We start from the raw sequence: 26,668 nt of genomic DNA on the forward strand, positions 1-26,668 counted from the left end.
ACTGTTGAACTGCAAAACTGCAGAAAATAAGGTAAACACAATAGGAAGATTTTTTTCCCAAAAACAAAGACAAATTAAAAGCTTTATTATAAATTAGTTTGACCCTCCGATGTCAAGTTGAAGGGTATTTAAATAGTTTTATTTGAACTTTCTTGCCAGATTTTAACTGAAGATAAAATATCTAAAAAGAGAAGGGGGAAAAAAAAAACTCAGGAAGCTCAAAGTTTTAAAGCCACCAGGATAATCCATTAGCCCTTGGCACCAGACCTGCTGTGTTATTTAAAATAATTTGACACCAAGCTAATGTGACAAAACCAATAAAAATGTTACTTGGAGAAAGATGTCATTTAGATTTTTTTGTTTGTTTTCGTTTTCCATCAAGCTTTGCGGCACATGCCTTTGTAAAATGAGCTATAATTTGCAATCATTTTCTCAAATTTGCTTGATTATCAGTCATATTTAATCATTGTGGAATAAATGAGTTTATTCATGCTGCTTATTGTCTTTTTTGTTTGTTTGCTCATTTTTGCATTCTGCTTGTCTGCTCTCCATCATTTTGGACGCACACAGGTGACGACTGTAAAGGAAAGCAGTACTCTGAGTCTTGCACTGTCGCCGTTACACCACTCTCCAAGTCACAGCGCTTGTGGAGCATCCTAGCTTACACAGGTTAAATGAAGCTTCATCATTTTTAACTCTGATCATTCCATTACAAAGATATTTTTTTATATTCTTGTTATTTTGTAAGCTGAACTCCTTAAAAACTGTAGCTGTACTCGTGAACATCATTCGCTTTGTCTTAACAGGTTTCTATCTGCTGCTGCCTGGTCGCTGTGTGCTTGCAGCAGGTAAAGCTTTGGGTTCAGGAATCATCACAGCAACAAAAAGCCTTCTCTCATGCTTCTGGGCGATCCTAGCAGCCCCAGGTAAGTTTCAGATGTTTATCATTTTCAACAAATTAGAATACTTATCCACTTTAGGTTGATAGTTTGAATATATTCTCTCTTTTTTCTGCTTCTCTAGTAAAAGCAGGAAAGGGACTGATGTGGTTTCTTGCAAGAGGATGGTACCAACTGGTGTCTCTCATGTCTCTCGTCAACGTCTTCTTTCTAACTCGGTAAGAGTTCTTACCTTTTATGACAATGAATTAATCACATATTTGAAAGTTTAATAGAAATAAGGAATAAAAATTAACATGACTGCTGTGCATTTGACAGTAAGTATAATTAAGCTTTTGCTCAATGTTGCAATTGCCTGATGTGTGAAAAAATGTGTTTTAATTTATATCAATTACAAAAATTCAGGTGTAAAGAAAAATTAAGTGATTTATTTATCATTTAATTAAGGTATTTTTGAAACAGTCACATTATTAATGTTTAATTACTTGCCTAAATATAAATAAAGATATATATTTTTCTCATTAAAAATGTGAAATACCAATCATTTGTAAAATTTGAAGTTTTCTTCTGTGTTTCAGATGCCTTCCCAAACTCTGGAAGCTCCTGTTGCCTCTTTTGCTCCTCTTACTACTTCTGCGTGAGTAAACAGACGCCCTTTTAAACAGATTGAACCCATTTACTGTAGTCAGCACAGAGAGAAGGATATATGGCTATTAGAACCAGCACAGATCTCTAGAGTCTGCTGTAAATCTAGCTGCAGATTCAGGTCAACCTTCCCGAGTCTTCACTGCAGCTCAGCTGTTCTCAAACAGTTTCTTATTTTTCTGCTGAATCATGCTGCAATTAAAATAAAATATCACCTTAATTTAGTTTTAACATTAATTTGATCCTCCTAAAGGGTTTGAAAAAGTATTTTCTTTGTGTGTTTTAGTAAAAAAACATTTAAATTTAATGTATTAAGTGTTTGCAATGTCAGTTTAACTCTAAATTTTTTAAGTGTTTAATATTTAACCAAATAACTTGGATTATTATAAAAGAGCATTTTCTCTTGAGTTACCTTTAACATCACATTCTTTTGTTCTCCTGCAGTTTTCTGGTGGTGGCTCCCGTTCACCGGTGCCCTGCTTACCTACCTTCCAGCCATAAACCTCACAGAGTGGAGCTCTAAATCTAGGTTTCACTTCTTCTCTAACTTGGCTGCTGTTCCCGCTGCTGTCCCTGCAACAGAGACTCCCATGGAGCAGGCTCATAACACTCCGGTCTCCCAAGCAACAGTGAGTAGCACTATCTTATAGACCAGTTTTTCACAAAGTGTGTATACCCTGTAAACTTCCTCACAACCAAGGTTTGGTTAATGATTGGACCATCAGACATTAGCGGATAATTGTAAAGTAGAGACGAAATCATACACGGTTGACTTTGAGTCAGACTTTAGAGTTAAATATAGGCCTGTCGCGATAAACAATAAATCAATTAATCACACGATAAATTAAAACTATCGACTTCATTTTAATTATCGGCTTTATCGTTTCTTCTGGCCTTTTTCTTTTTCTGTTGATGACACTGAATGAAAAAAGGCTCAACTCCGGTGCTCTCCACTAACCTCTCTTCTTCATTTCCTTAGTGTAATGCCCAGTGCACACTACACGATCTTAGAGCTGGCGGCCCATTTTCAAAACCTGACAGACCACACATTAGCCGACAGAAATCCTAGGTATAACGGTTTGATCGTGTGGTGTCCAACAATGGGCACCAAATAATGGCTACAAGTCCAGTTAACAAATTTTAAAACCAGGCATTAATCAATGCTTTACTACAATCTACCTGCAATGCATGTGGCTAGTGTCAGCGTAAAGTCCTGACTGAATGAAAATCATTATAACCTATTTATGTCACGTTAACGAAGAACAGCTGAAAAGTTACCGGGTTTATCAACTGCAGTAGCAATTTTGCTTTTATGCCTCTCGTCATTTCTATATTCTTTGCACCAAATGTTGAATAAACATTAATGTTGTTTCCACGTATCATCTCCAATGTCCGCTGGACTTTGGGTTGTGCCGTGTCAGCTGTTTGGGATTCTCTTCCGTAATTTCCCCTCAGAAAGCACGGAAGGGAATCTGCGCTTTGTGATTGGCTACCTGTTACATTCAACAGTCTGCGTTAACGCTCCCAGTCGGGGAAAACCCCTGATATAGATCGGAGCGGCCACGATGATCTACACGCTACAGGATGATCGGTTACAAAATCGCAAGTGACAATCTGAGAACGGCCAACGTTCTAAGATTGTCGTAAGGGGGAAAGTTGGGGCAAAAAATCGTGTAGTGTGAACTATTGCATCAGGTGTTTTTGGTTGTTTTGTTTATTTTGTTTATCAGTTCCAGTGTTAAGTGTTCTTATAATAAAGTGTATTTATCTTTGGCAGGAAATCGCATGCATTATTACGTCATTCCAATTAAATCAGTGTAAAAAGGTCTTCAAACAATATTATCGTTTATTGCAATAATTTTTGAGATAATTAATCGTTCAGCACAATTTGTTATCGTTACAGCCCTAGTTAAATTTAAATGTAATAATTTCCCCTATCGTCCTTCTCAGCCAATCCTTCCCCCAGCCTCCATCCACAGTGGCGTGGATCTGGACCGTCTCGAAATTGTTGAGCGACAGCTGGCCATGTTGTGGGAGAAAGTCCAGGCGGGAAACCAGAAGCAGGATCAGCGTCACAGCAATATTCTCGGTCTCTACAGCTCGCTGAGAGAGCAGGTACACAGTCAGAACGAAAGGGAGAGCTTCGAAGTGTGGGTGTCCTCTATGATGGAGCAGCGACTGGGTGTGCTGCGAGGAGAACTGCAGCGCGAGAACTTAAACATAGCACAGGTAAGCCTGTCACAATTAAGCATTTAATTGCTTGGTAAATTAGAATGAGCTCAGTTTCCATCCTGATGATTAATATTTGAACAATAATAACCCATTTTTTAATGGGTGTAAGTGGTTTTTATTTCCATTTTATTTATCGGTCTGTGGATGCTTTATTTTGGATATTTGAAATATTTTCCAGTTCTAGTGTCAGGTGTTCTTTACAAAATTAAAGTCTATTTATCTTTGAGAGAGTGAACTTGCATTATTATGGAGTTATCAAAATACAATATTATCATTTTCTGCAATTATTTTTAGGAAAATATGTCCTCTAGCAAATGTATTACTGTTACAGGCCTACTTATGGTTGATGATCATTAACAGTCCTGGCATTGTAATGAGTAAAGTTATGAGAGGGTATGAAAGTAAAGATTCAATTTCTTTCTTTTGCAGAGCTCAGAGCAGCAAAAACAGCAACAGGAAAGTCAGGCAGCACGTCTGGCTAATTTAGAGCTTCTGCTCAGAGCTTTGGAAACCAAGACTGAGGTATGCACAGCAGATTTCCTGCAATTCCACAAATGAACACAATGGATGGAGATTGCTTAAGATTGAGCAAAAACAACAAACTTTACGATGCAAATGAGTGATCCAAATGAAAGTTTTCATGGTTGTATTGTAGGAGATGCAGCAGAAGCAACAGCAGTCTGAGAATGAGGCGAAGCAACCGGAGAAAGCGGCTTCTAAATCGGCTGCAGACACAGTTCCTGTCAGGTACCAGAGAGAAATGATTAAACATATTAACTGACATGAGAACACCTTATTTCTTATATTACATAGACCATTATGTTGTAAAACATGAAGTTTCTGTCCTTTTTATTAGTGTGGGTGTGAAGCAGGAGGACCATAATGCTCTATTGCTGGAGATGCAGAGACTTGAAGCAGAGCTGAGTAAAATCAGGGGAGACCTGCAGGGTTTTGCAGGATGTAAGGGCAAATGCGAGCAGCTGAACACTCTGCAGCAGACTGTAAGCAGCATAAATGTCCCAGCCACTCAGCAATGCTCCTTAAATGAGCTAAACTTTATCGAGGTCAAACATTTCCTTCTGTTTTTACTTTATATTTCCCCCATTTAGATATCTGGTCAAGTGTCCTCGCAGTTGCGAAAGGAGTTGAAAAATCTGTTCTTCGGCAGCGATGAATCAGCGGACCAGCAGCAGGGTGAGATCCCTGAGTCGCTGATCCAATGGCTGTCGCAGCGTTACGTGAGCACGCCCAACCTGCAGGCGGCGCTGGCCTCCATCGAAATGAGCATCCTGAAAAACATTTCGCTTCAGCTGGAGCACAGTCGAGCCCAGGTTCTGGGTGAGGCAGAATCCAGAGCCAGAAGCGTCTTTGAGACAGTAAGAGGGACGGTCCGACACACTTCTACAACTGAGGGACTGTCTGAAGAGGTAATGCACAAAACCTTCTGCTATTTAAGATTCTCATCTTTACCATAATTTAGTAGTTTGTCTCACATGATATATATTTTTTTGCTTGTTTGCAAACCAGGACGTGAATCTGATTGTTCAGAACGCCCTGAAGCTCTACTCTCAGGACCGGACGGGTCAGGTGGACTACGCCCTGGAGTCTGGAGGTAAGTAGAAAACCTGTCCACCCTGAGCTTGTATCCAGGTCAGTAGATAACTCTGTTGTGGTTTAAGGGGATTAGCAGTCTAGCACTTCTATCGCTCTGTAACGCATGTCTTATGCAATGAGGACTAAGGCATTAGCAGCATCGAGGTCTGCAGGGTATTTAACTGTTGTGAAGCTACATGCCTCTGTTATCTGTTGGCTGTTTATGATATTAACTGTCATAGTTGGGCTGGGTGCTTTAACATTGTTGTTTTTTGGTTATCCATCCATCCATTTATCCATTTTATTCAGTCAATTATCATTGCACTCATAGGGCAATGTAAGAAAACTATTGATTTAACTTGCTGAGTCGGTCTTCTTTTTTGTTTCTCATATTTTCTGTCTTTAGAAACGAACAAAAGAATTTTGTCGTTTGGACTTAATAAATAAACTCTTGTTGCATTACTTTAGTTGTAGCAACTAAGCCTGCCTTCGTCTGGTGTTTACACTTATTCTCAGGCAACACAATGCTCTGCAAAAGTTTTTGTATTTGTTTAACCTTTTCATATGTTTTAACAACAAACCAGAATGTTTTTTTTTTTTGCTTTTTTTTGCATTTTGGTTTGACAAAATAAAAACAAAGTAATGAAAGTGGGAGAAAAAGGATATCATTATTTTTTACAAATAAAATTATGAAAAAGTAGAGAATTTGGCAAATTCTCTATTAACTAGAGAATTTACTCACGAGTCTAGAATAGATTATACTGATTAGAATACAATATGCTGATTTATGAGATCAGCATAAATTTAGCTGAATGCCTCAGATGTTCATGAAGAACAAGGAACTCAGTAAACAGTTAAGGGATAAAGTGTTGGAGAAGTTTAAAGTAGGGTTAGGTTATAAAACAATATCTTGTCTGACTGATCCCTGGATGGAACTTGTATCAATTTGGGTAAAAACATAGTTTCTGTTTCATCAGGTGGTAGCATCCTTAGCACACGCTGCTCCGAGACTTATGAGACAAAGACAGCCCTCATGAGTCTGTTCGGCCTTCCACTCTGGTACTTCTCCCAGTCTCCACGTGTTGTAATCCAGGTGAGTCCCACCTTCAGATATCCAGAGGAACAAAGTCTGATAACCATGGAAAAACAAAAGCATGTATAAAAACAACATTTAACTGTTAAACAGCTGACTTTTGATTTAAAAAATAATACTGTGCTCTTCTTTACCATCAGCCGGATGTGTATCCTGGCAACTGCTGGGCATTTAAAGGCTCTCAAGGTTATCTGGTGATCAGGCTCTCCTTGAGGATTCGTCCAACATCCTTCTGTGTGGAGCACATCCCTAAGACGCTTTCTCCAACAGGAAACATCGCCAGTGCTCCTCGCAACTTCACTGTCTTTGTAAGAAAACTGACCCAAAAACCTAAGAAGCCTGGGAATAATCAAATACAAACACCAAGTGTCCTGTTCTGACTTGTTTTTGATTTTTTTTTTTTTTTTCCTTTTTAGGGTCTCGATGATGAGTACCAAGAAGAGGGAACGCTGCTGGGGCACTACACATACGAGGAAGATGGCGATTCTTTGCAGATCTTCCCCGTTAAGGTAACTTTAAAAGCAACCTTCTAAACTTTTAAATGTAAAAAAAAAGAAAACGAGTCTGTCAGCTTTAGAGAAAATAAATCAATAAAAATTCCTTTTTTGCTTTCCAGGAGAAAAACGACAAGGCGTTCCAGATTGTAGAGGTGCGGGTTCTATCTAACTGGGGTCATCCAGAATACACTTGCTTATATCGCTTCAGGGTCCACGGCGAACCACTTTCCGAATGAAGCAACCACCAAAAGACACACTAATAAATAATCATTTTACTCTGTCTGTAAATAACTCTCACCAGCTTCTTTAAAACGAAGGACACCTGACAGTGTGGACAGTTTGGTATGAAAGCCATGCAAACAGAGAGGTTGTGGAGTGTGAAAGCAATGTGCCGAGTTGGAAGCAGGAAAGTATGTTTATGAAATCCTGGAAGAGTCACTGGGAAGTTTTGTAGCTGGACTGTAAAGGAACGCAGAGAGGAGTGGAACCACGAAAGAAGCTAAAAGTCCCCTTTTCATTGCACTGAGTTGCTCTTGAGGGTAGCGAGGCTTCCCTGAGCAGACAAATCCATCCCCACCTCTACAGGAAGGTGGACACCTTCACTAGGGCGGGGATGACAGACTCATCTCAACCACATTTTCAATATGCATCTGATTTGTTTTAGTTCTTTTCTCTTTTTTAATCTTTCTTAATAGAATCTGCTATTTTTAGGAACAAGACCACTCTGTCTTTGCCAGGTATGTCACTCCTTTAGTTGCTGCAGCTAAACCGAGAAGTCCACAGATGGGTTCCGAATGCTTTCCCATAGCCATAAGAGTTGTTTTTAAAGAACTGAACATGCTGCCTGTGAACAAGTTCTGAATGTTTGATTAAGTGCAGGCTCAACGCAAGTTTCCTTTAATCATACAGCAACGCTATAAAACACTGACCTCTATGCGATGCAACCTTTAGGAGGCTCCTTACTACGCTAAATGTAGGAAATCATGCCAACATGTGGCTCCTCCTCTGAAACATACACTGATTTTACATCCATCATGTACAATGCCTTGCAAAAGCATTCTTATTTTATTTATTTACTTTTTACATTTGATCACATTACAACCACAAACTCCAGTGAGTTTTTTTGGGGGGGATTTTAGCTGATAGACCCAGACATCCTGAAGAGGTCGTGGTGAAGTAGAAAGAACGATATATAGTCTTCACATTTTTACAAATAAAACTCCTAAAGTAAAGTGTGCATTTGTATTTGAAGCTCTGAGTAATTACTTAGTTGGACCACCTTTTGCTGCAATTACCACTGCAAGTCCTCTGAGGGTACTTTTCTACCAGCTTTGCACATTTATAGACTAAATTCTTTTCAAAACAGCTCAAGGTCAGTCAGGTTTTAAGAAAAGCATTTGTGAACATCAATCTTCAAGTTTAGTGACATATTAGGGTTGAACTTCTCACAGCCTCTAATTGTTTTTTTTTTTTTCACTCTGTTTTGAACTCAATCCTACTAATTAATTCTTTGCAGTTTTCCTGTCCCTGCTGAAGAAAGGAACTGCCACCACCAGATTTTACCGTGGTAACTGTGTTCATGATGATCGGCAGTGCTAGTTTTGTGTCACAGATAGAATTTTCCTGTAGACCAAAAAGTTCAGATTTGGTCTGGCTTGTGGCAAATTTCTCAATGATTTCTTTCACCGGTGATTTTATCTGGTCTCTCTTCTGTAGGATAGTTTTAGTTTAAACAGTGGCTATCTGGAGCTCCTCCACAGTTAGCATGGGCCTTCTGGCTGCTTCTCTTTGTTTATGCTGTTCTTGCATACTTATACAGACCACAGTACTATAAATTTACTTGTAAAACATTTGGAAGCCATGGATCCATTTCCACTTCTTGGTGTTGGTAAATCACATAAAAATGCACTGAAGTTTGTGGTTGTGAGATGACAAAATGTTAAGTTTGAGGAACATGAAAACTTTTACGTGGCACTGTATACGAAAGTGTTGTTAAATCTGGCGCCTGGAGCTCAGATCCTAACCAAAATTGCGAGATCATGTTGACCATAGATTGGTTTTTATCTTTTGCTCTTTCACCCTTTACTTCACCTAAATGTCCCTTTTCACATGGGCTCTTAGAACTCTAAAACCCTGAAGGAATGTAATTTGTATATTTCATTGTTTATAGTTGGTCTTTTTATGATATCTACTTTTATCAGTGTTGCTTTATTAAGACAAATCCAGTCATAATTATTATCATGTAACTATTTTTAAAATTTCTCCTTGTGTTTGCTTTCTTTTTTGTTTTAATTTGGGGGATTATTCACAACAGAGGATGCACTGCAACAACTTGTAAGACAAAAGTTTGTGGCACAGGGTGTTTTTGTTAAAAAATGGGGCTATGTAAAGAGTTGTGGGTTGGGTAAGTCAAAAATACTATTTGTAAAAACGTTTTGCTCACAATCTTATTTATTAACAAGTTATTAGTGGCTGCAAATTATGAGTTTTGGCAGTGTATATTTTATTAAAAGCTGTTCAGTGCATTTTGGAATTTTTTTTTTAAGATAAATGGCTATTTTTGTTCAGTCATGAGATGACTTAATTGCTTTGGAATGTATTCCAATAAAGACTTTAATTTTGATCTTTTATACCATTCATGTGTTACTTGATTTTATAAGCATGATTGTGTTGTTGGGTAATACTTAAGGAACTTGAATTCTCCAGAATAAATTCTCTGGATTCTATATTGGATTTGAATGATTGTAGCTCAAAAACAAAGTTATGGCAGGTTTATTTATATAGCACCATTCATGTATAAAGATTTTCTAGTGTTTTACAGGACATTAAAAAAAGATAGGAAGAAATCAAGCCTAAGCATATAAAATGTTATGAAAAAAAAGTTGTAAAACTACAGATAGGCATTATTTAGACAGAAATGGCTTGCTGAAGGTCCACAAATTGATCAAGAGAAGTGGTATGAAATGTATTAAAACAGTAATGTACTCTATCTCAAAAGCAAGAACTCAGGTAGCAGAATATACACTGTCGTCATAGCAAAAAAAAAAAAAGTCTGAACATGTATTCTCCTGATCAACTGGATTCTATTTCAACGTACTATACAATTTTTTTATGAATGGCAATGTGCCTCCATCTTGTGGTACATGGCCATAATAGCTAAAATGTGTCTTTTTCTATTTTTTTTTTTAGTTTTCATTTACTTGGTAGTTTGTATAAAAAGTGTGGAGTACTAAAATGCACTTTGCGAATTTTATTATTTTATGTCGTGAATCATTTAAGCATTCGAAGAGCGTTTCCGTCACTTCCGCATCTAAATTTGTGATTGGACCACGAAGCAGCTGCTATGTCGACGGACGGGTGCTAACCTACATTTTAAAGCTACAACCTGTATGAGAAATGATATTACATACCACAAGCGAGCTCCGATTGACAATAATGTTTACATCGGAAGTCAACTTCTACGCACTTCCCTAGCAACAACACTCCTTGACAACAGCTAATGAACACAAGCTAAAGAATGGCAGAAAAAGATGCTGATATAGCATTATGGGAACAAATTTGCCAAGGTAAGATGAATGTGCTTATATAAGTCTGAGTTTAATGTAAATAAAATTAATTGCTTGTGTGTATTTTAAGAGTTGGAAGCTGAGCAGCCCAGTCCTCCCAAACAGAAGCTGAAGGTGAGCTGTAGTGCCTTGAAAAGGTATTCACACCCCCTTGAGCTTCCAGGTTGTGCCATTGTACAATCTCACAGTTCAATTTTCTTGGGATTTCATGTAGCAAACCAATACAACTGGTTTTCAAATTTCACAAATATAATTCTGAAAAGTGTGACCACTTAATGTATTCTAAGGGGCACCAATTTGCCCCTTAGTAGTAAATACACTTGTTATGAGTACAAACTATATGACTAATTTGAAAAGATAAAGTCTGAGATTTTAATATGAGAAAGTTTGGGGAAAATCGCTTAAAGGGATTGAATACGTTTACAATGTGCTTGATGAACATATCTTTTCTGCTTCAAGATTGTTTAGAGTAATTATGGCTTTATTAGGCATTAGTGGATGATGATGATCCGAGGTACACTGACCCTCTTGCTAGTATTGGTGGCTTGAAAGCTGTTTCTCATCAGAAGCACGCTAAGACATCTGGAACTACATCATCTCGACAGAATAATGAACGTAAGATTTACTGCCTGCCTGAAAAAAATTCTTCCATTCCTGATCTGTATTTGCAAAGACTAACATCCATCTGTTTCAGGGCCGGTCAAGCGGTTCTTGGAGAAAACAGTGTTCCCTATATTATTACCTGGTCTTGAAGCTTTGCTGAGAGAAGCCCAGAAAGCTGAGTGTTTTGAGGTCTGTATTTCTTCTGATAAACATCACACTAAATATTTAAACACATTAAAAAAAATTTAGGTTTAATTTGGCCCAAAAGTACATTTATTGTTTACTGCCACGGCTATGACGACAACCAGAGCTCTCAAAAAGTATTTGAGACAGAGCAAAGTCTGCAGAACTTGACACTATTGAGAGTGATTTGAATATTCTGGAGACAATTTTCTGCAACTTATATCATCAGTGAAATAAATATCGCAAAATCTTTTATCTTATAAAACATCCAGCAGCATATCTCATGACTTTAAAATATTTTTTAATGATAGGGTTTGTGTCAAACCGGAATGTTTTACTTTTAAGTTTCTGCTTTTACTCCACAGAGATTGTAAATATTCAAAAAAATTGTTTTTGTTATTCCAGAGAAAAATGACCAAATTTCTCCCCTGTGACTTCCTAACTGAGTGGCTCTACAAGTAAGAGCCCTCCCCACAGTCCTTCACTCACATATTTATATGACACCGCATGACTAAGCCAAATAACCTTCTTAGCTCATGTTGTGTCTTATTTGTTCTCAGTAATAACCCCCAGAGGCAGGGACAGGATCCAGTGAACTTTTTTGACATTCCCTTTGTCAGTGACTGGCTGAAAGAGCAGTACGTATATTGCATTAGGCAAACATACACATATACATAATTGGGATGGAGTTAGCTCTGGAAATACTTGGACAGTGATGCTTTTTTGTTCTTTGAGGGTCTTACCACCTTTCACTGAGATGTGAACTCAAAGACCTTTAAACTTGCTCTTTCATGTTGTGCATGTTTAATCAGATAAAATTAATATTAGTCAATAAGGTCTGTGTGTTCCAATCTTGTGAACATGGCTACATTTCTTCTTGCAATGCCTATGATTTAATTTCTGATGTGTTAATATCATATCCTGCAATATTTTCTTCTTCATTTTTTCTTGTCTTGTATTTTTCCAGTCCTAGACCTCCCATCCCTTTGTTTCTACTGCTCAATGAGGAGCAGGCTGCCCTGATTGTCCAGTCTTTCTGGAGAGGATATAAGGTGCATCACACCATCTTAATGAAGCATTTGAATAATTTTTTCCAGCATTAAATGGCTGTACAACAAATAATTTTATTTTTTAAAGCAAGAATTGAGTGCACAAGTTTGAATGTTTTTGTATACTTATTGTTTATCAACACAAGCTTATATATATACTGTATATATATACTGTATATACACATACACCCACTCTAACATTTACATAAATCTCCCTTAGTTAGTTAGATGGACCTTGACATGACTTTTGTGGCCATTATCAAATATCTGGCATAAGTCTGCATGAACATTTGATCACTCTTGTGGGAAGAAATGGCAACATTCATTTAAATTGGTTGGTTTCATAACCCATATCCTGCTTCTGAGGATAGTTACACATTTTATGAAGGCTGATATTTTTTTTTCTCCTGGAATTCTCTATTTTGTTTACGCCAGATATGTTCTCTATTCTGAGGTGCACATGATTTAACTATTGACTAATTAGTCCAAAGAACATTATTGCAGAAGTCCTGGTCTCAATTCTCACTAGCAAAGTCTAGTCTGGTCTTCATGATTTTTTTAAAACGCAAAGATTTTCTCCTTGCACACCGCCCACAAAAGTAAAATACATGCAGTTTTTCCTCATAGTACAGACAGTTCTGACCAAAACTGTCAAAGGTCAAGTTAGTATAAGATAAAGTAAATCAATGCATATGGCCCAAAAGTGGATAAATAAGGTTCATTTTAAAACAGAAAAGGAACAGCTTAGTAAGTCCACAAGACCGCAGTAACCCTGTTTGTGTGGTCATGTTAGGATACAATAGACCTGCGTCTGAGAAAATTAGCCCACACCGTAATCTTGTTGTATAATCCCATTTTGCTGTAAAAACCTTCTCTTACACAGGGGCCTGTAGTTTCATTCAGCAGCGTGGTTATGTCATCGGTGATGCCAGGCTTTAATTCCCTCCTGTGTGGGTGCTGCGATGCAGCGATGATATAAATAGTCAGACACAGCCAGAGGGAAACAGCAGCAGTTTCGTCACTCTCAGACAAAAGATAAACACAATGTTCTGTGGTGTGAGGCCAAGTAAAAGGGTCGTGTTCAGTTTGTCCCAACCTTAATGTCATCTGCAGTTGCTTTTAAATAAATCAGCAAACCTATTCAAACATGTAGCTGAATTTATGGGTGTGTGCCTAAAAAGCTTTGCTGGAAGTGCAGGTGAAGGCTTTCTGTTCTGGATGCTTTTTACCGCCAGCAGGGGGAGATAGTATCCCTCTTTTCAGCCAGTGTTCATATGTGGCAGCAGTGAGTGTGTTTACCCTGAATTAGGAGACTGTTCAGAAAGGCCACTGATGGCACTGCAGACGGTCAGCCCCAGGGATCTTGAGGCAGAGCCACACAACAAAGAGAGAAACTGAGTTGATAGGGAGAGAGCGGGAAGGATTAAGTAGAAAGATGAAGCTATGTTTGGAAAATTCTGGGGTGGGTGACAAAGGGGAGGAAAGAAAGCATGCTGATGTTGCAGAGAAGTGTCAGATTAGAGACTGAAGCTAGATGGAAGGAAATGCAGCTTTGTCAGCAGAGATCAAGGATTAAAAAATGCGGTACAGTCAGTGTCGGAAGTTAGAGATTGGGGTTTTGACAGACACAAGATCACAACTTATTAAACACTCACAGGATGGGGATATTTTGGGCTTGCAGAGTACTGACAGAGGCTGTGATGTTTCATGACTGGAGTAGATGTATAAAGTCATTTGTGAAGCTGTGCAAGTCCTGCAGAACCTTTATAATTTATGGCGACCCAGACATAAATTCACAGAATTCTGAGCACAGAGATAGTCAACAATATATGTTTACTAAAATCAATGTCTGTGTGAGATTTTCAAGTAATTGCAAATAGTTTTTGAATTTCTAAAAAATCCTAATCTGATGTTGAGATTTTTCTCCGGTGTATATGATCAAGCCCCCCAAACTGATCCCTACATTTGTTCCCCCTCAGTCTCACGCTCAAAACTGTTATATAACCCGCCTGACGCAGCACTGACTCCCTAACTGCAGTGTGTGTCTATCTGTGCTTGTCGGCGTGGATTTGTGCGAGTATGCGTGTTCTGGTTAAGAAACACAGACTGGCCAAAACCGCAAGGAAGCAGAGACCGAGAGTATTTTTGCAGTCCTAAATTTTCATCCCTCCATGATTAATCTTTCTCATCGCAACGCTGCGGACTGTAGTAGAGAAGCAGTGGAGCTGGCTCTTACACACACACACACAAATTAACTCCCGTCAATGACCTAGACAATGACACTGTGTCTCATTTCTCTTGCATATACAAGGCCTTCCAAAAGCATTCATACGCTTTGAACATTTTCACATAATGTCACCTGACAAAAAAAAAAATCTTCAATGTATTGTATCGGGATTTTATATGATGGACTGACACAAATTATTTAGTTTTTCTGGTATTTGCATCATTCAGAATACAGTCATCATTCACAGTAAATCATGGAAATGGCAGCATTATGTTATGGGGTGCCTTTCTTCAACTGAGATCAAAGAGCAGGTAGGAGATGATTGTTAGGAAAACTGCTAGAGGCTGCAGAAACTAGTCTTTATTGTAGACATTAAAACACAACACATACATGCTTTTGATGTTGTTCAAAGCATAAATGTGTGTCTTAATGGCCCAGTCAAGTCTGGGCCATTAAAATTTAGGTCTGTAAATATCCAAAGTTGATTTTAAACATAAACCTGATGACCTGCACCTGGAATTACAGTGAAAGGTTCTGTAAAGTTATATTTTAAAAAAGCACTCCACACTTTTCAGATTGTTATTGGTTTAAAAAAAAATAGATTGTAATTGTAATTTTTCTTTCACCATTCAGTTATGTGGTGGATAATCACATAAAATATCAATAAGACACAGTGAAGTTAGTTGCTGTAATGAGACACATGTGAAAATGTTCATGAGGTATGAGCACTATAACCAGGAAGAGCCATAAGACAGTAACATGTTGCATAATCTTCTTTAAACTATGTGCCTTAGCTCGGCCGTAATCCAGTCATCCATGCCTGCAGCTGTAACACACATGTACTCTAGCACACACAAACACTTTTTATGATCACTAAGACTTATTAGGATTACTCGAATGTGGTCTGCTGAGTTGGAGCAGTGTAGCTGTTGTATAATAAACTACAGTTAGCTTGTTGATACTATAAAGTTGTGTTCATGTGTTTCTTTTTCCACTGTTTCCATTTCTTGTTTATTATGATTTATTTAGCATGCACACGCTCTACTATTAATCACCTGACTATAGCGACTTGTGCTGAGAGGTTGTGATTGGCTTTATTTCCTCTATAGACTACTGCTGCACATTAGTATCAGAGAAATTTATTGGTACTCTTCAAACATAAACATAAAAACACCCTAAAAGTAAACAACTTATATAAAAGTGTGTATAAAATAACTTGAAACAAAGACAAATTTTAATGCTATTCCTTGCTGTTTATTACGCACTAAGTAGGTTCATTAAACACAACACAGTGTGTGATATTTGTTTAACTTTTCCTGGATTAAATCTAGAAAATCTGCATTATGAATTATGTTTTAACCCAAAAAATTGCAAACAGGACCAATATCTATTACTATGTAAGCAATGCTTAGATTTAATTGAACAATTCATGGACTTCTTATTCCTGCTTAATCCACTAGGAGTCATGGGCTGGCTAGTTTAAAAGGGCTATCAGTAAAGAATGCTGAGGCTTTTTCTCATCTCATCTGTAAACTCAAAAACCGGGTCACTATTTTCAGTCCGATGTTTGGTTAGAACTACCCCGCCTCTTCACCACCAGTATGAAATATTTCATGGTATATTTGCAAAATATAAATACTGTATGGACAAAAAGACTGAAACCCTTAAAATAACGTTTTAAGGCTTGATAGCATCTTATCAAGCTATCTACACTTCAAAATGAGATGTTTGCATTTGCCGAAAGGCATTGATAGAGAGATAAATCCTTCTAAACCCCCAAATGCATTTTTTTTTTTAGAAGTGAGAAAAATGATCATAACAGGTTTTCCCACTGCACATTTATTGCTAAGTCTTGTAGAAACACAGAAATAAATCCACATTTTTTTCCTGTTTAGAATCTTTGGTTTTATGTGTTTTTTACAATGTTTTCATTTTCATAGTTTAATATTGTTGGATTTTTAGGCCTGGTTTAGAATGAAAAAGAAATGGGGCACTCCTTGTGCTGAGTAATATTTCATTTGACATGACCTGATATTGATGGTTTGACATATTAACACCCACTCTGCCCACAGAATCTCTGCCAGACAATAGTGTAGTCGATCAGAGAATTAGGTCTGGGATTCCAGCTCAACGATCTAAGAGCAGCCATAGCTGAAAGGTCTGAGCTGAGCTTCAGCGTTAGGTCAGTTGACCGACCACGTGCAGCGACACTCATGCAGAAAAAATGTCACAGGCACTCAGTGCATTAAATAGCCATTCTGTCTGCTTCTGCTTAGTGCCCACTTACTAACTTATAGCAAAGGTCCTATCAAGGCACCGTTTAAATGAGATGGGATTTATATGCACGATATGGAAATATGAAAAAAATGAAAATTCCTGTCAGTGTTTTAAAAAAGCGCAGTGGGGGTGTGCTGGAGCCACTAACTGTGTTCAAGTCTGCAGAGGCACGTATCAGATTGCAGGTCACTGGGCTGGTTGAACTCTGACGAAAGCATCGGGCAACAAATAGATGATGGATGGGTGGATGAGGTATGAAGGGGAAGATAAAGCAGATTTGTGGATGTCTCTGTATGACTTGCCTACGTTGGTGATAGTACCGCAGTAAACACAGACCTTAGTGCTGCTACAGAATGATAAACTTAGTTTCCCAAGCAGCAAAGGAGAGTAGCAAGAGAGGCTGTTCAGCAGAGCTGAAGCATGTGTGTTAGAGTGTGTACATTGTTTGTTGGAGTTATGCAACTTGTGGGAGTGTGGTTTATGTAGGGCTTCATCTTGTGCTGCCACTGGTGGGATTTTTATGAAGATGTCTGTGGGACTTGAGTTGGCGGCTGTCTTCATGCAGTATTTTCTTCTTCTGTTTCAGTTTGGTGGTATGTCTCTATGCTCGTGTTAGCATTTTACATCTGAAGTAATGCATGTGGAAGGCTACGGCCTCACAGTGTCCTGGCGATTTTTCTAATCACTTTAATCCATGCCTGTGTGCATTGTACGCAGCATGAGAGGAGTGACTCACATGCGCTGAACTAAACTCGGCCACGTGTGCAGTGACACGATTGATCATAACAGCAGCATACTGTGTCCGCAAAAAGTCATAAACGATTCCAACTTAGATGACTACATCAGAAAAAACACACATTTCTAAAGCTATAACCTGAGATCAGGTGCTATTGTCAGAGACTGCATTATAGTACACAGAAAGATGGCTTGTTTTAGGAAAAATATGCAAAAGTTGATATAAGTATTTTCTATAAGTGTGGAAAAACACAAAATGGAAAATATTTTGATTTAAAAGCTATATATCCTGTCATATTCCATATCCATCCTTCCATCCATAAATAACAGACTTCTCTATCCATACTGTCTCTGGTTTGTGAATTTTATATTTCAAGCCACATGACAGTAAAGTTATCCACCATAAATTCATCTTGAAGTATTATAATCATTCTTTACAATGTTTTTCATAAATGACCAAGAACTTTGATACTGGAAAAGAAAGAGATGAATTCTTGACATAAAAATGTGAAAGAACTTTGTTATTGTTTTTTGCACATATAATCCCAAACTGCACTTTTCGCCACTAGACAAGCTGGTCTTATTCACACAGACGGGATATGAAACCCTCTCAGTCAGCTCAGCTTCTTTTATCTGTCTGTCATAGACACACTTAAAAACATTCTGCATTTTAAACTGTTTCTAAGCAGTTGTTTCTATTGAATATTTTTACCATTTAGAAGCAGATTACGGCAGCAGAAGCACAATAACAAGGTATAAGATTTATGGAGGAAGCCAGTGAAAATTGACATTCAGTCTCACACACAGAGAAAACAAGCAATGGTGAGCAAACACAAGCGGCTCCAACCCCCCGCATGTCCTGACCCTCGCCCCTGATTTCCATTTCTATGGTTTGCTCCCATCAGGACAGGGGCTGCTGCGGCACCATGACACCCATTGAATTAACTGTTGGAGCTCACTGGTTTAGTCGGTTTTACCAATTCGTCAGCCTCACGGCCAGCCTTATATAACAGGCCTACTTTTATACTCCTGAGTATGAACGCTATTGTAGCCTCACAACCAGACACTCAAGAGAATGTTGAGGTTCACTGGAAGCAGAGGGGAAAAAGATGGGTGAGAGGAGACGTGGAGAATGCAAAACAGAGAGGACAGAGGTGGACGGAGAGGGATGAAACACTGATGTGGGGAGAATCTCAAGAGGGTCTGGGGTGTTGTTATATGAGCCACTGAGGAGCTGAAGGGGAGGAGAGGCAGAGAGGAAAATCTCTCTGAGTAAAAGAAAGAGAAAACCTTTTTAGTGGGAGAGGAATAAGCAAGTGAGCCCTGCAGGGACATTTTCTTTTCATCCTAAACAGTAAACATTCAGTCAATCTCTCAGCAGCCCACACACAAACACAAAACAACTACAGGGGTTTCCTCCAAGAACAAAAGCATGAGTCATGTCAACAACAACTTAAAGTCAGAGATGCATCAAAAGGCAGCTTGTTGAAAATTAGGCTGCATGAATTTCACCCATTTAGCCAGCCACACAATTCAGACGCAATCATACTCAGACACGGGCCTTAACAGTGACTCATAAAATGACAAACTGCTTTGTAAAGCTATAGTTATTTTTATCTGTTTTAGAATATAGGTGACAACCTAGCTTCATCTTGGCTTTGTAAATCTTCTTAATCTGACTCATTCAAATAAGGGCATGTGTGGCTTTTTGACACCTTTTAGCCTCTGTAACTTAGCCAGACAGGTTCTATTCATGTTATTTATATATCCTATATCTGGCAGGCCTGAATATCCCTTCTGAATTTTTATTTATTATTTATGTAGTTTCCCTGGTAACTAATTTATCTTTGAGAGGATTTGTATGACATACAGTGATGAGAAAGCAAGCCTGCTCTTGCAACAAAGTGCAGCCCATATTTCTAAATAAGGTATGCAAGGCATTCTTTTAATTTTTATTATTATAAAAAGTCTAACACGTTTATTTCATCACATCACTGTGTCACTTTTTTTAATCTACCCATCCCACTGTGCAGATTTCATTTGTTGCCACACAGAGTCAATCACTTGTCCTCAAAGGTGAATAACTGGAAGTCATTAATTTATTCCTGCTTTAATTCAGGACCAAATTTAACCTCTGTTGTGAGATCAAAGGTCAAAAGTTTAATAGGGAGAAGGGTTGCATTGCATCAAATCAGTACAATTATGGCATCAGCATATTAATAAATTTTGGACGGGATTTTTGTCCTGTTAAATGGAAACCATTTTTTACAAATGTGTAGTGAGCTATTTGAAACAAGAGAATCACAATATTCATTGAACATGAATATTCAATGAATATTCATGGTCATTGAATATTGAACATGTTATAACCTTGACTTATTAATGCTATATGTATGAGAGTAATTAAAAATTGATATTACTGTATTTATAACATTAAAATGGACAGATCATCACTGTTTTTCAACAAACGGTTAAACAAGTGGAAGATCAGCTGGTTGAAGTACTCAAATGTTTTGTTTTAAAACATCAATTTAAACATTTTAAGTTATTTTATTGGTGCTCGTTAATCTCCCACAGCTGATCAACATTCCACTGATTTAACTCACCTGGTCCCCATGTCATTGATCACATCTCGTCTGCATTTAAGCTTCCTGATGTCCATTGTTCACTGCTAGCTTCTTCCATTTTATACCACTTAGTTCTGCCTTGTTCTCCTCATGCAGTGAATGTAAATTTTTGATGTAAATTATCCCTTCTACTCACCACGCCATTTTTATAACATTGTCTGCATTTTGGTCCAGCTGCACCCTCACAATGCACAACATTCAACTCTTGTTTAAAGGATAAACCTCTAAAGCAATGTAAGAACTACAGGTATCTTGTGAATGTGTAGGAAGTTTTTGAGTTTCTCTGATTTTCATCTCAGGTATGCCTAAAACAAGCCAAAAAAATTTATTCTGAACATTTGAAACAGTTTAGTAATGAATAGCTTAATGCATTTAAATGTTAATTGTGACATTTGCTTTGGTTAACATGTATAATTTATTGTCAGGTCAGAGCACGGCCAGATGTGCAGGAATTACGCCGATGGCAAAGGGACCTGAGGGAGAGACGTGACATTACCACAACGGTATCACGTTTCTGGGCCCGGCAAGAGAGCAGAGGTATACACACACACACACGTGCACGCCTGCAAACCTATACACGCACATCTTTTTACTCCTGTACAACCTGTGGACTTTGTATTGACTTCCATTTGTTATAGTAAATGCATTTATGCTAAACCCCCAAAATTTTTCCTAACCCTGATCCTTACCCTAAACCTAACCTAAGCTCAATTCACAACTTAGTTCTCAACCTAACTCCTAAACCCAAAGCAGCACTTCTTCTTATGGGTCCTGGGTTTCAAGCCCAATAAGGAGCAGTTGGTCCTTCTGGTCCTTACAATGCATCATATCACACACACACTTACTCACTTTTAGTCACTGATTACCAGTCCTTGGGCTATATTGCTACTGCTGTAGTTGACAGTGGTTGTTGTTTATACAGTATAGAAGTATTAGTAAATGCATTATGCAAAGACATGCTTATATAATACTTCCAACCCCATCATGCACCTAATTTGCCGCAGAGATACAGTTTTCATCCTAACACGGCTTTGATGTCAAAACCGAGACGAGGATTCTTGCAGCGGCAGCGGCACACAGTGAGAATGAGGCCAGCGGCGGAGATAAAGACACGGCATGAAAAAGAAAAAGAATCTCTGCAGGGCTCGGGGTGTGTTTGTGTGATGGAGATGGCAGAGTGTGGAGGTTGGGGGGGTACATGTGAAGACAGAAGGGAGTTACATAGGGATTAAGACAGAGAAGTAGAAGACTATGTGTGTGTTTAAGAGTTGTGGTTCGCACACATGAAGGATGAAACACAGCAGCTGAGAATGCATATCTGTGTGACAGAGTGACTGGCATTACGGTTCAAGGATAAAGGCTAATCTTTGGTCTTTGAAATGTGCAGAACCAAGAAAAAGTGTCTTTTAATGTGATTGTCATTGTTTTTGCATATAAGGAGCCATAAAAGATCAAAAATCTATCAAACATGGACTGGTTTGAGATTCTCACTGTATGACAGCTGTCAGGAAAAATATACAATTTTCATAGTAAAATTTCGAAAAGAACATATAACCCCATCGAACTGCCTACATTTGAAACATTATAGCGACAAATGTTCCCTATCTTGTGAAATTGTGCTGTATTTTGATCATTACTGCTCTATAAACACTTACATTTATTTTGATGCTTAGGCCAAAATTATAGACTGAGGAAAACACCCACTTCATTCAGTAATAGTTTGAAAATGCTTACCTCTTCCTTTATGCTATTCTGCTCTTTAACATGAAGGATGAATGGTATCTGCTGTGGTTGTCGACCTGCATTTGACATAACAGGGTTACCTTTGAGAGTGATGGGTGCTGCTTCTTTGGTTTCCAACCCTTGATTGCCTGTGGTCTACATGACCTGAAATATTTCAGAAACAGACAGACTTGTTTTTTGTGTATGCAAGGAAGAAGTATAGGAATGACTGGCAGTGTGCAGAAGCGGGTGGGAGAGGAGGGAGCGCTGCATCTCTCTGGTTAGTCAGGCACTATCTCTGATACCTCATTGAAAGGACTTTACGAAGGAAAACTTTGACCAATTTGAAATCATAACTTTTAAAACTTTAATACCAGCAACCAATCGATGCTGCATATAATGCATTATTGGATGGATTGCTGTTTAATCTCACTAATCATTAAAGATGTGCTTTTAATGTCATCTTTTATCCAGGTGTCTAGTAACCTTTACTGCAGCCTAAAATGCTTCATAATTAAAACGATTAGATGAAAACTGGTCAGGAAAACATTAAAGTCTCTGAAAGTAACAGTAATAAAGCGGTAGGAACTACTGGTCAGTCATAGCACTCGTAGTCTTATTTACACTGGTTTGTTATTTACAGTGAAAGTTTTGATTATTTAAATGGGAAATTGAAGTCCGTGCACCATCAGTGATTTTCCAATGTTAAACGTACTGAGAACAAAACATGCAAGACCCTTTCTAGTAAGAGTGATTTACCAACAAAGTAGTTGCATAGTTATATATAAAGCAAATATGCTTAAGTACACTCCATTTTTTTACATTTTACATTTCTTCATATTTATATAACCCAGGCAATACTTTAGATGTTCTGTACTTCACATGTTTTGACACAGAAAGACTATTGGTGGCAAACCATTAGCTTCTCTTTAAATAACCGCCAAATACAAATATGAGGAAGTGCATAAGATTTATAAAATAGTATTAACATGAACTGAAGAAGTTTGTTTGGTTTTGAAAACATCAAGAGAGTTATCTACTGCAGGTTAGATATTAACTTCTCCCAATCTTCTAACAGAACCTAATTTCACAAATCCCAAATTTCTTCTTAACTCAGACACAAATTCTCTCCGTAGGTTTGATCTCATATTATGGGTGTGCTATTTCAAACATACCCTCTCCAATATGCATATTAAAGCTCATCGTGATTATATTGCTGCTTGTGTTTCTTACCAACACTGCCAAAAACCACCATGATTGCAGGTTGCCTCCACACTAACACATTCCACATAACAAAAGGGCCCACTGCAGCCACAGCAGCCCGACAAAAATTCCTGTGCTGTGGTGCCACAGCGTCACTGCCGCCACTGCTGACCTGACATAAAAACAAGGGGGCCTGGGGGGGTGTGTATGGTGCACCACACTGTGTGCAAAATAAAAAGTATACCCGGCCCATCGTCCAGAATGGAAATCATTTTCTGACCTCTGTAAGGGGTGTGAAAGAAAGGAGGGGAGAGATGATTAACAGTGGTGATTTTGCTGTGCTGCGTGTTGTTTTGGTTGAAAGCACTGACAGATAAATGAGCCACATTTACCACTGCGACAGAAGCAGAGTGTGAGCAAAAAATATTTTGGGAAGCTCCCCCTTGTGTATGGAAGTTCTTTAAGTTGATCCAGGAACAGCTGCACTCACCTTATTTGACCTAAGGAGCAAACGTGCATCAACTCTTCTAGTATTTTCTGGTCTGAAATCGGATTTAGCCTGAGACGGAAACTAAAAACAATAAGACGAAGGGCAAAGAGCAGACACAGTCATTTGTCAAAATGTTGAAGGGTTGGAGCTCCATGAACAGGTGCAGCTGTTGGCACTACATGTATCACCACATGACTATCATTAGTGGGATGTTTACCTTTGGAACATGCCCTGTTTGTATTGTACTTTATCAAATGAATCCTGAGAGGAAAAGTTGTTTTTGTTTCCATGTGAGATTTATTTTGGGAGTTTAGCCTGGGGTGAGTTTTTATTTATTTATTTTATGTGTTTGTGGGAATTTCTGACCATTTTTCCAAAGATAAACAAAGAAGAAAAAGAAAAGCTCATTTGTGAGGTCAGATACTGATGTTGGATGAGAAGGCCCGAATAGCAGTCACTCCTCTGATTTATGCTCACCCTTGTCTTTACTGGGCTTCCTGTGTGCACTGGTGGACCATTACATTGGAGCATGAAGGAGCCATCTCCAAACACAAAGTCTTGGTATGCTGAAAACATTAGACATTTCTTTCACTGGAAGTGTCATGGGCCAGCAGTCCAATACCACAATCCTCCCACCACCCAAACTTGTCATAATGCAGTGAGCCAAGAGTTGTTGTCCTGGTAACAGTTTAAGCCAGACTCTCCCAAAGGACTTCAAACACATTACACATGGGAGATTATTGCACTGGAAATGTCTCCATTGTTGTAGAGTCCAATGAAGGTGTGCTTTATTCCACGGCATCCCATGATGGCATTGTACTTGTATAAAAGTATATAATACAAGATGCTTAAACTTAAAGGTGTTTTGTTTTTAAAGCTGTATACTACACTGTTTTGAATCTATATTTTGGAGCTATTCTCTCTTTAACCTTAACAAAACCAATTGCAAATTTCTGTTTGGAAACCAACAATTGTGAAAAATAAATCTTCACACTCTAAGACCAGAAAAAGCTTTGAGGGTAAAACTAATCAGCATTCTTCCGTCTATTCCTTTATATATATATATATATATATATATATATATATATATATATATATATATATATATATATTTTTTTTTTTTTTTTTTTTTTGTTTTGTTTTGTTTTGTTTTTTTTGTTTTTTTTGTTTTTGAATGTTCAAATTTATGTCTTTAGTAAGGTTGTGGTGCAAAAGCAGAGACTTTTTTTGCACTAATGCATGTATTTTTTCGTTGTTGATTTGTTGTGGTTACATCTTGGTTATTATTGAAAAATAACCAACATAGTAAAGATACCTTACTGTTGTTGTTTCCAGTTGCTACGATCAAGGCGACGCATCCAGAGAAACCTGATGCTGACGGCTCTGTCCCTCGGTTGAACATGAATCACAACAACCAGGCGACCCCAGGGCCTGGTGAGTTGCGGACCACCAACCCGGGTGAGGACATGGAAACATCCTCAAAATGACTGAGCAATATCCTTACTTTTACACTGAAAGATAAAATAACACTTGGACACTTGAGTTAAGTTGTTTGTGTTGTTATGTATTTTCTGTGAAATAATTATCTCCTTCTTCTATGTGTTTTTATGGTGTTAAAGGGCTATAAGACTTTGTTACACTGAAGTCAAACTGACCAAAGTAATCAATCAAACTTGCTATACAAAGGCCCACAGGGTCAAACAAGAATTTATGATCTGATCCATGTCTAATCATTTTATTGCTCCCATTGCCTCTTTGACTTATCACTTCCCTTCATGCGTCTTACCCAATAAATGAATTCCATATAACTTAGTTCCCATAATGCTGCCAGAAGGGAAACCTCTTGGAACAGACCTGATATTTTCTCTTGGCACCTCCTGCTGATATCTCACCAGAGGACAACCGTATTTCCTCGTTCTGTGTCTTCTTTTTTATTGCAGCAATACATATAATAAAAAAGGTCGTAGCTTTTCCATTCAGGCAGACAATTAAGGCCGAAGTGAGGAGTGACTTGGCCTTCGCAGCAGCACTTTCTATCCTGTTTACCAGGAAGAGAAATGTCCCTATGAGGGAATCAGAGAATGAAAACAATGTTTTAAACTCCAAAGATCACAGGTGAATGATTGTTATCTGTATTACAGAACACATTAACTATTATTCTCCTGAAATATTTATCATTTTTGCTGTTGTAGCATGTTGCCCTGCTCAATAATATGTATTTAACACTAACAGATGCATTTATCAGCAATCCCTGTGGTGATCAAGCATTGTCTCAATCTTTTCATGAACTCATCCTTGAATGAGTTCATAAAATTTGATTTGCAAAAATAAAACCCTACGTGATGCTCAACGGACTTTTCTTTGATCTCCTTCATTGAAAATGAAAATGATCTGTTTCCCTTATGTCCTGACTGCAAATTAACCTGAAATGCTACATTCAGTAAGTGCTATTCTGGCACATGTCCACCGCCCCACAAACTGAACATACCTGAGAGGATGCTCTGCGGTCCCTTGATGGGAGGATTTCTCGATCCTTGCCTTCTCTGATTTCGTAAAAGTGTGGCCTTTAGAGGATCTACATTCGTCTTCCTGCAGTGGCTAGTTGGGTAGATGGTAGACAGCTGCCACTGGGTAAGCTGATAAAACCACCCATTTTATTCTGGGGATATCTGATACTGAACCCAGCTCTAGAGAAACTGGCGTCTATGGATCAGACTGAAACTAGATCCCATGGTGCTAGAGTTGAAGCGGCACAAGGTCGACTCTGCATAGCTGAAGATCAAGTGGGTCTGGTTTCCAGGCGAGAGGTGGAAATGTAAGTTAAAATTATTGCGTACAAGTATGAAGAAATAACCATTTTATCTACTTGTTATGTGGGAAAATATTATAATCTAATTCGTACTCCAAAAGCACTTCATTACTTTATTAACACAACAAGCATCTTTCAGTTTGGTTGAAAATTTGGGTTCAGTCCAATGCAAAATGATTCTGCATTAGTTGCCAAAATCCTGGTCATGTATGTTTTTA

At 38.2% G+C, this 26,668-nt stretch overlaps 2 protein-coding genes across 8 annotated transcripts in view; both read left to right on the forward strand.

The window, feature by feature from the left end:
- Positions 1-9,594, forward strand: part of sun1b (Sad1 and UNC84 domain containing 1b) — a 28,106-nt gene extending 18,512 nt beyond the window's left edge. For all 7 annotated transcript variants that reach the window (XM_032586758.1, XM_032586755.1, XM_032586759.1 and 4 more), the window contains 15 exons: positions 571-669; positions 807-926; positions 1,024-1,117; positions 1,478-1,536; positions 1,989-2,173; positions 3,495-3,773; positions 4,206-4,298; positions 4,432-4,523; positions 4,633-4,777; positions 4,886-5,203; positions 5,304-5,388; positions 6,347-6,462; positions 6,603-6,770; positions 6,879-6,971; positions 7,079-9,594. In XM_032586758.1, coding sequence (XP_032442649.1) covers positions 571-669; positions 807-926; positions 1,024-1,117; positions 1,478-1,536; positions 1,989-2,173; positions 3,495-3,773; positions 4,206-4,298; positions 4,432-4,523; positions 4,633-4,777; positions 4,886-5,203; positions 5,304-5,388; positions 6,347-6,462; positions 6,603-6,770; positions 6,879-6,971; positions 7,079-7,195 — 2,063 coding nt within the window. In that variant the 3' untranslated portion in view covers positions 7,196-9,594. The remainder of the gene's footprint in view (positions 1-570; positions 670-806; positions 927-1,023; positions 1,118-1,477; positions 1,537-1,988; positions 2,174-3,494; positions 3,774-4,205; positions 4,299-4,431; positions 4,524-4,632; positions 4,778-4,885; positions 5,204-5,303; positions 5,389-6,346; positions 6,463-6,602; positions 6,771-6,878; positions 6,972-7,078) is intronic.
- A 692-nt stretch (positions 9,595-10,286) lies between these two features.
- Positions 10,287-25,991, forward strand: iqck (IQ motif containing K). Its single transcript, XM_032586916.1, has 9 exons — positions 10,287-10,525; positions 10,596-10,639; positions 11,014-11,140; positions 11,220-11,317; positions 11,717-11,769; positions 11,872-11,949; positions 12,279-12,363; positions 20,652-20,763; positions 24,977-25,991. Exons 1-9 carry the CDS (start codon positions 10,477-10,479, stop codon positions 25,126-25,128), a joined length of 798 nt encoding a protein of 265 aa, XP_032442807.1. The 5' UTR covers positions 10,287-10,476; the 3' UTR covers positions 25,129-25,991.
- Positions 25,992-26,668: the final 677 nt, after the last annotated feature.

This window comes from Xiphophorus hellerii, chromosome 16 (assembly GCF_003331165.1).
Source record: "Xiphophorus hellerii strain 12219 chromosome 16, Xiphophorus_hellerii-4.1, whole genome shotgun sequence".
Lineage (NCBI taxonomy): Eukaryota > Metazoa > Chordata > Actinopteri > Cyprinodontiformes > Poeciliidae > Xiphophorus > Xiphophorus hellerii.

Excerpts from the sequence above, each read along its gene's own strand:
- iqck (XM_032586916.1), top strand. The coding sequence starts at position 10,477 with ATGGCAGAAAAAGATGCTGATATAGCATTATGGGAACAAATTTGCCAA. Across the intron at positions 10,640-11,013 it reads CTCCCAAACAGAAGCTGAAG|GCATTAGTGGATGATGATGA; the intron begins GTGAGCTGTAGT and ends TGGCTTTATTAG. Across the intron at positions 11,318-11,716 it reads AGAAAGCTGAGTGTTTTGAG|AGAAAAATGACCAAATTTCT; the intron begins GTCTGTATTTCT and ends TTGTTATTCCAG.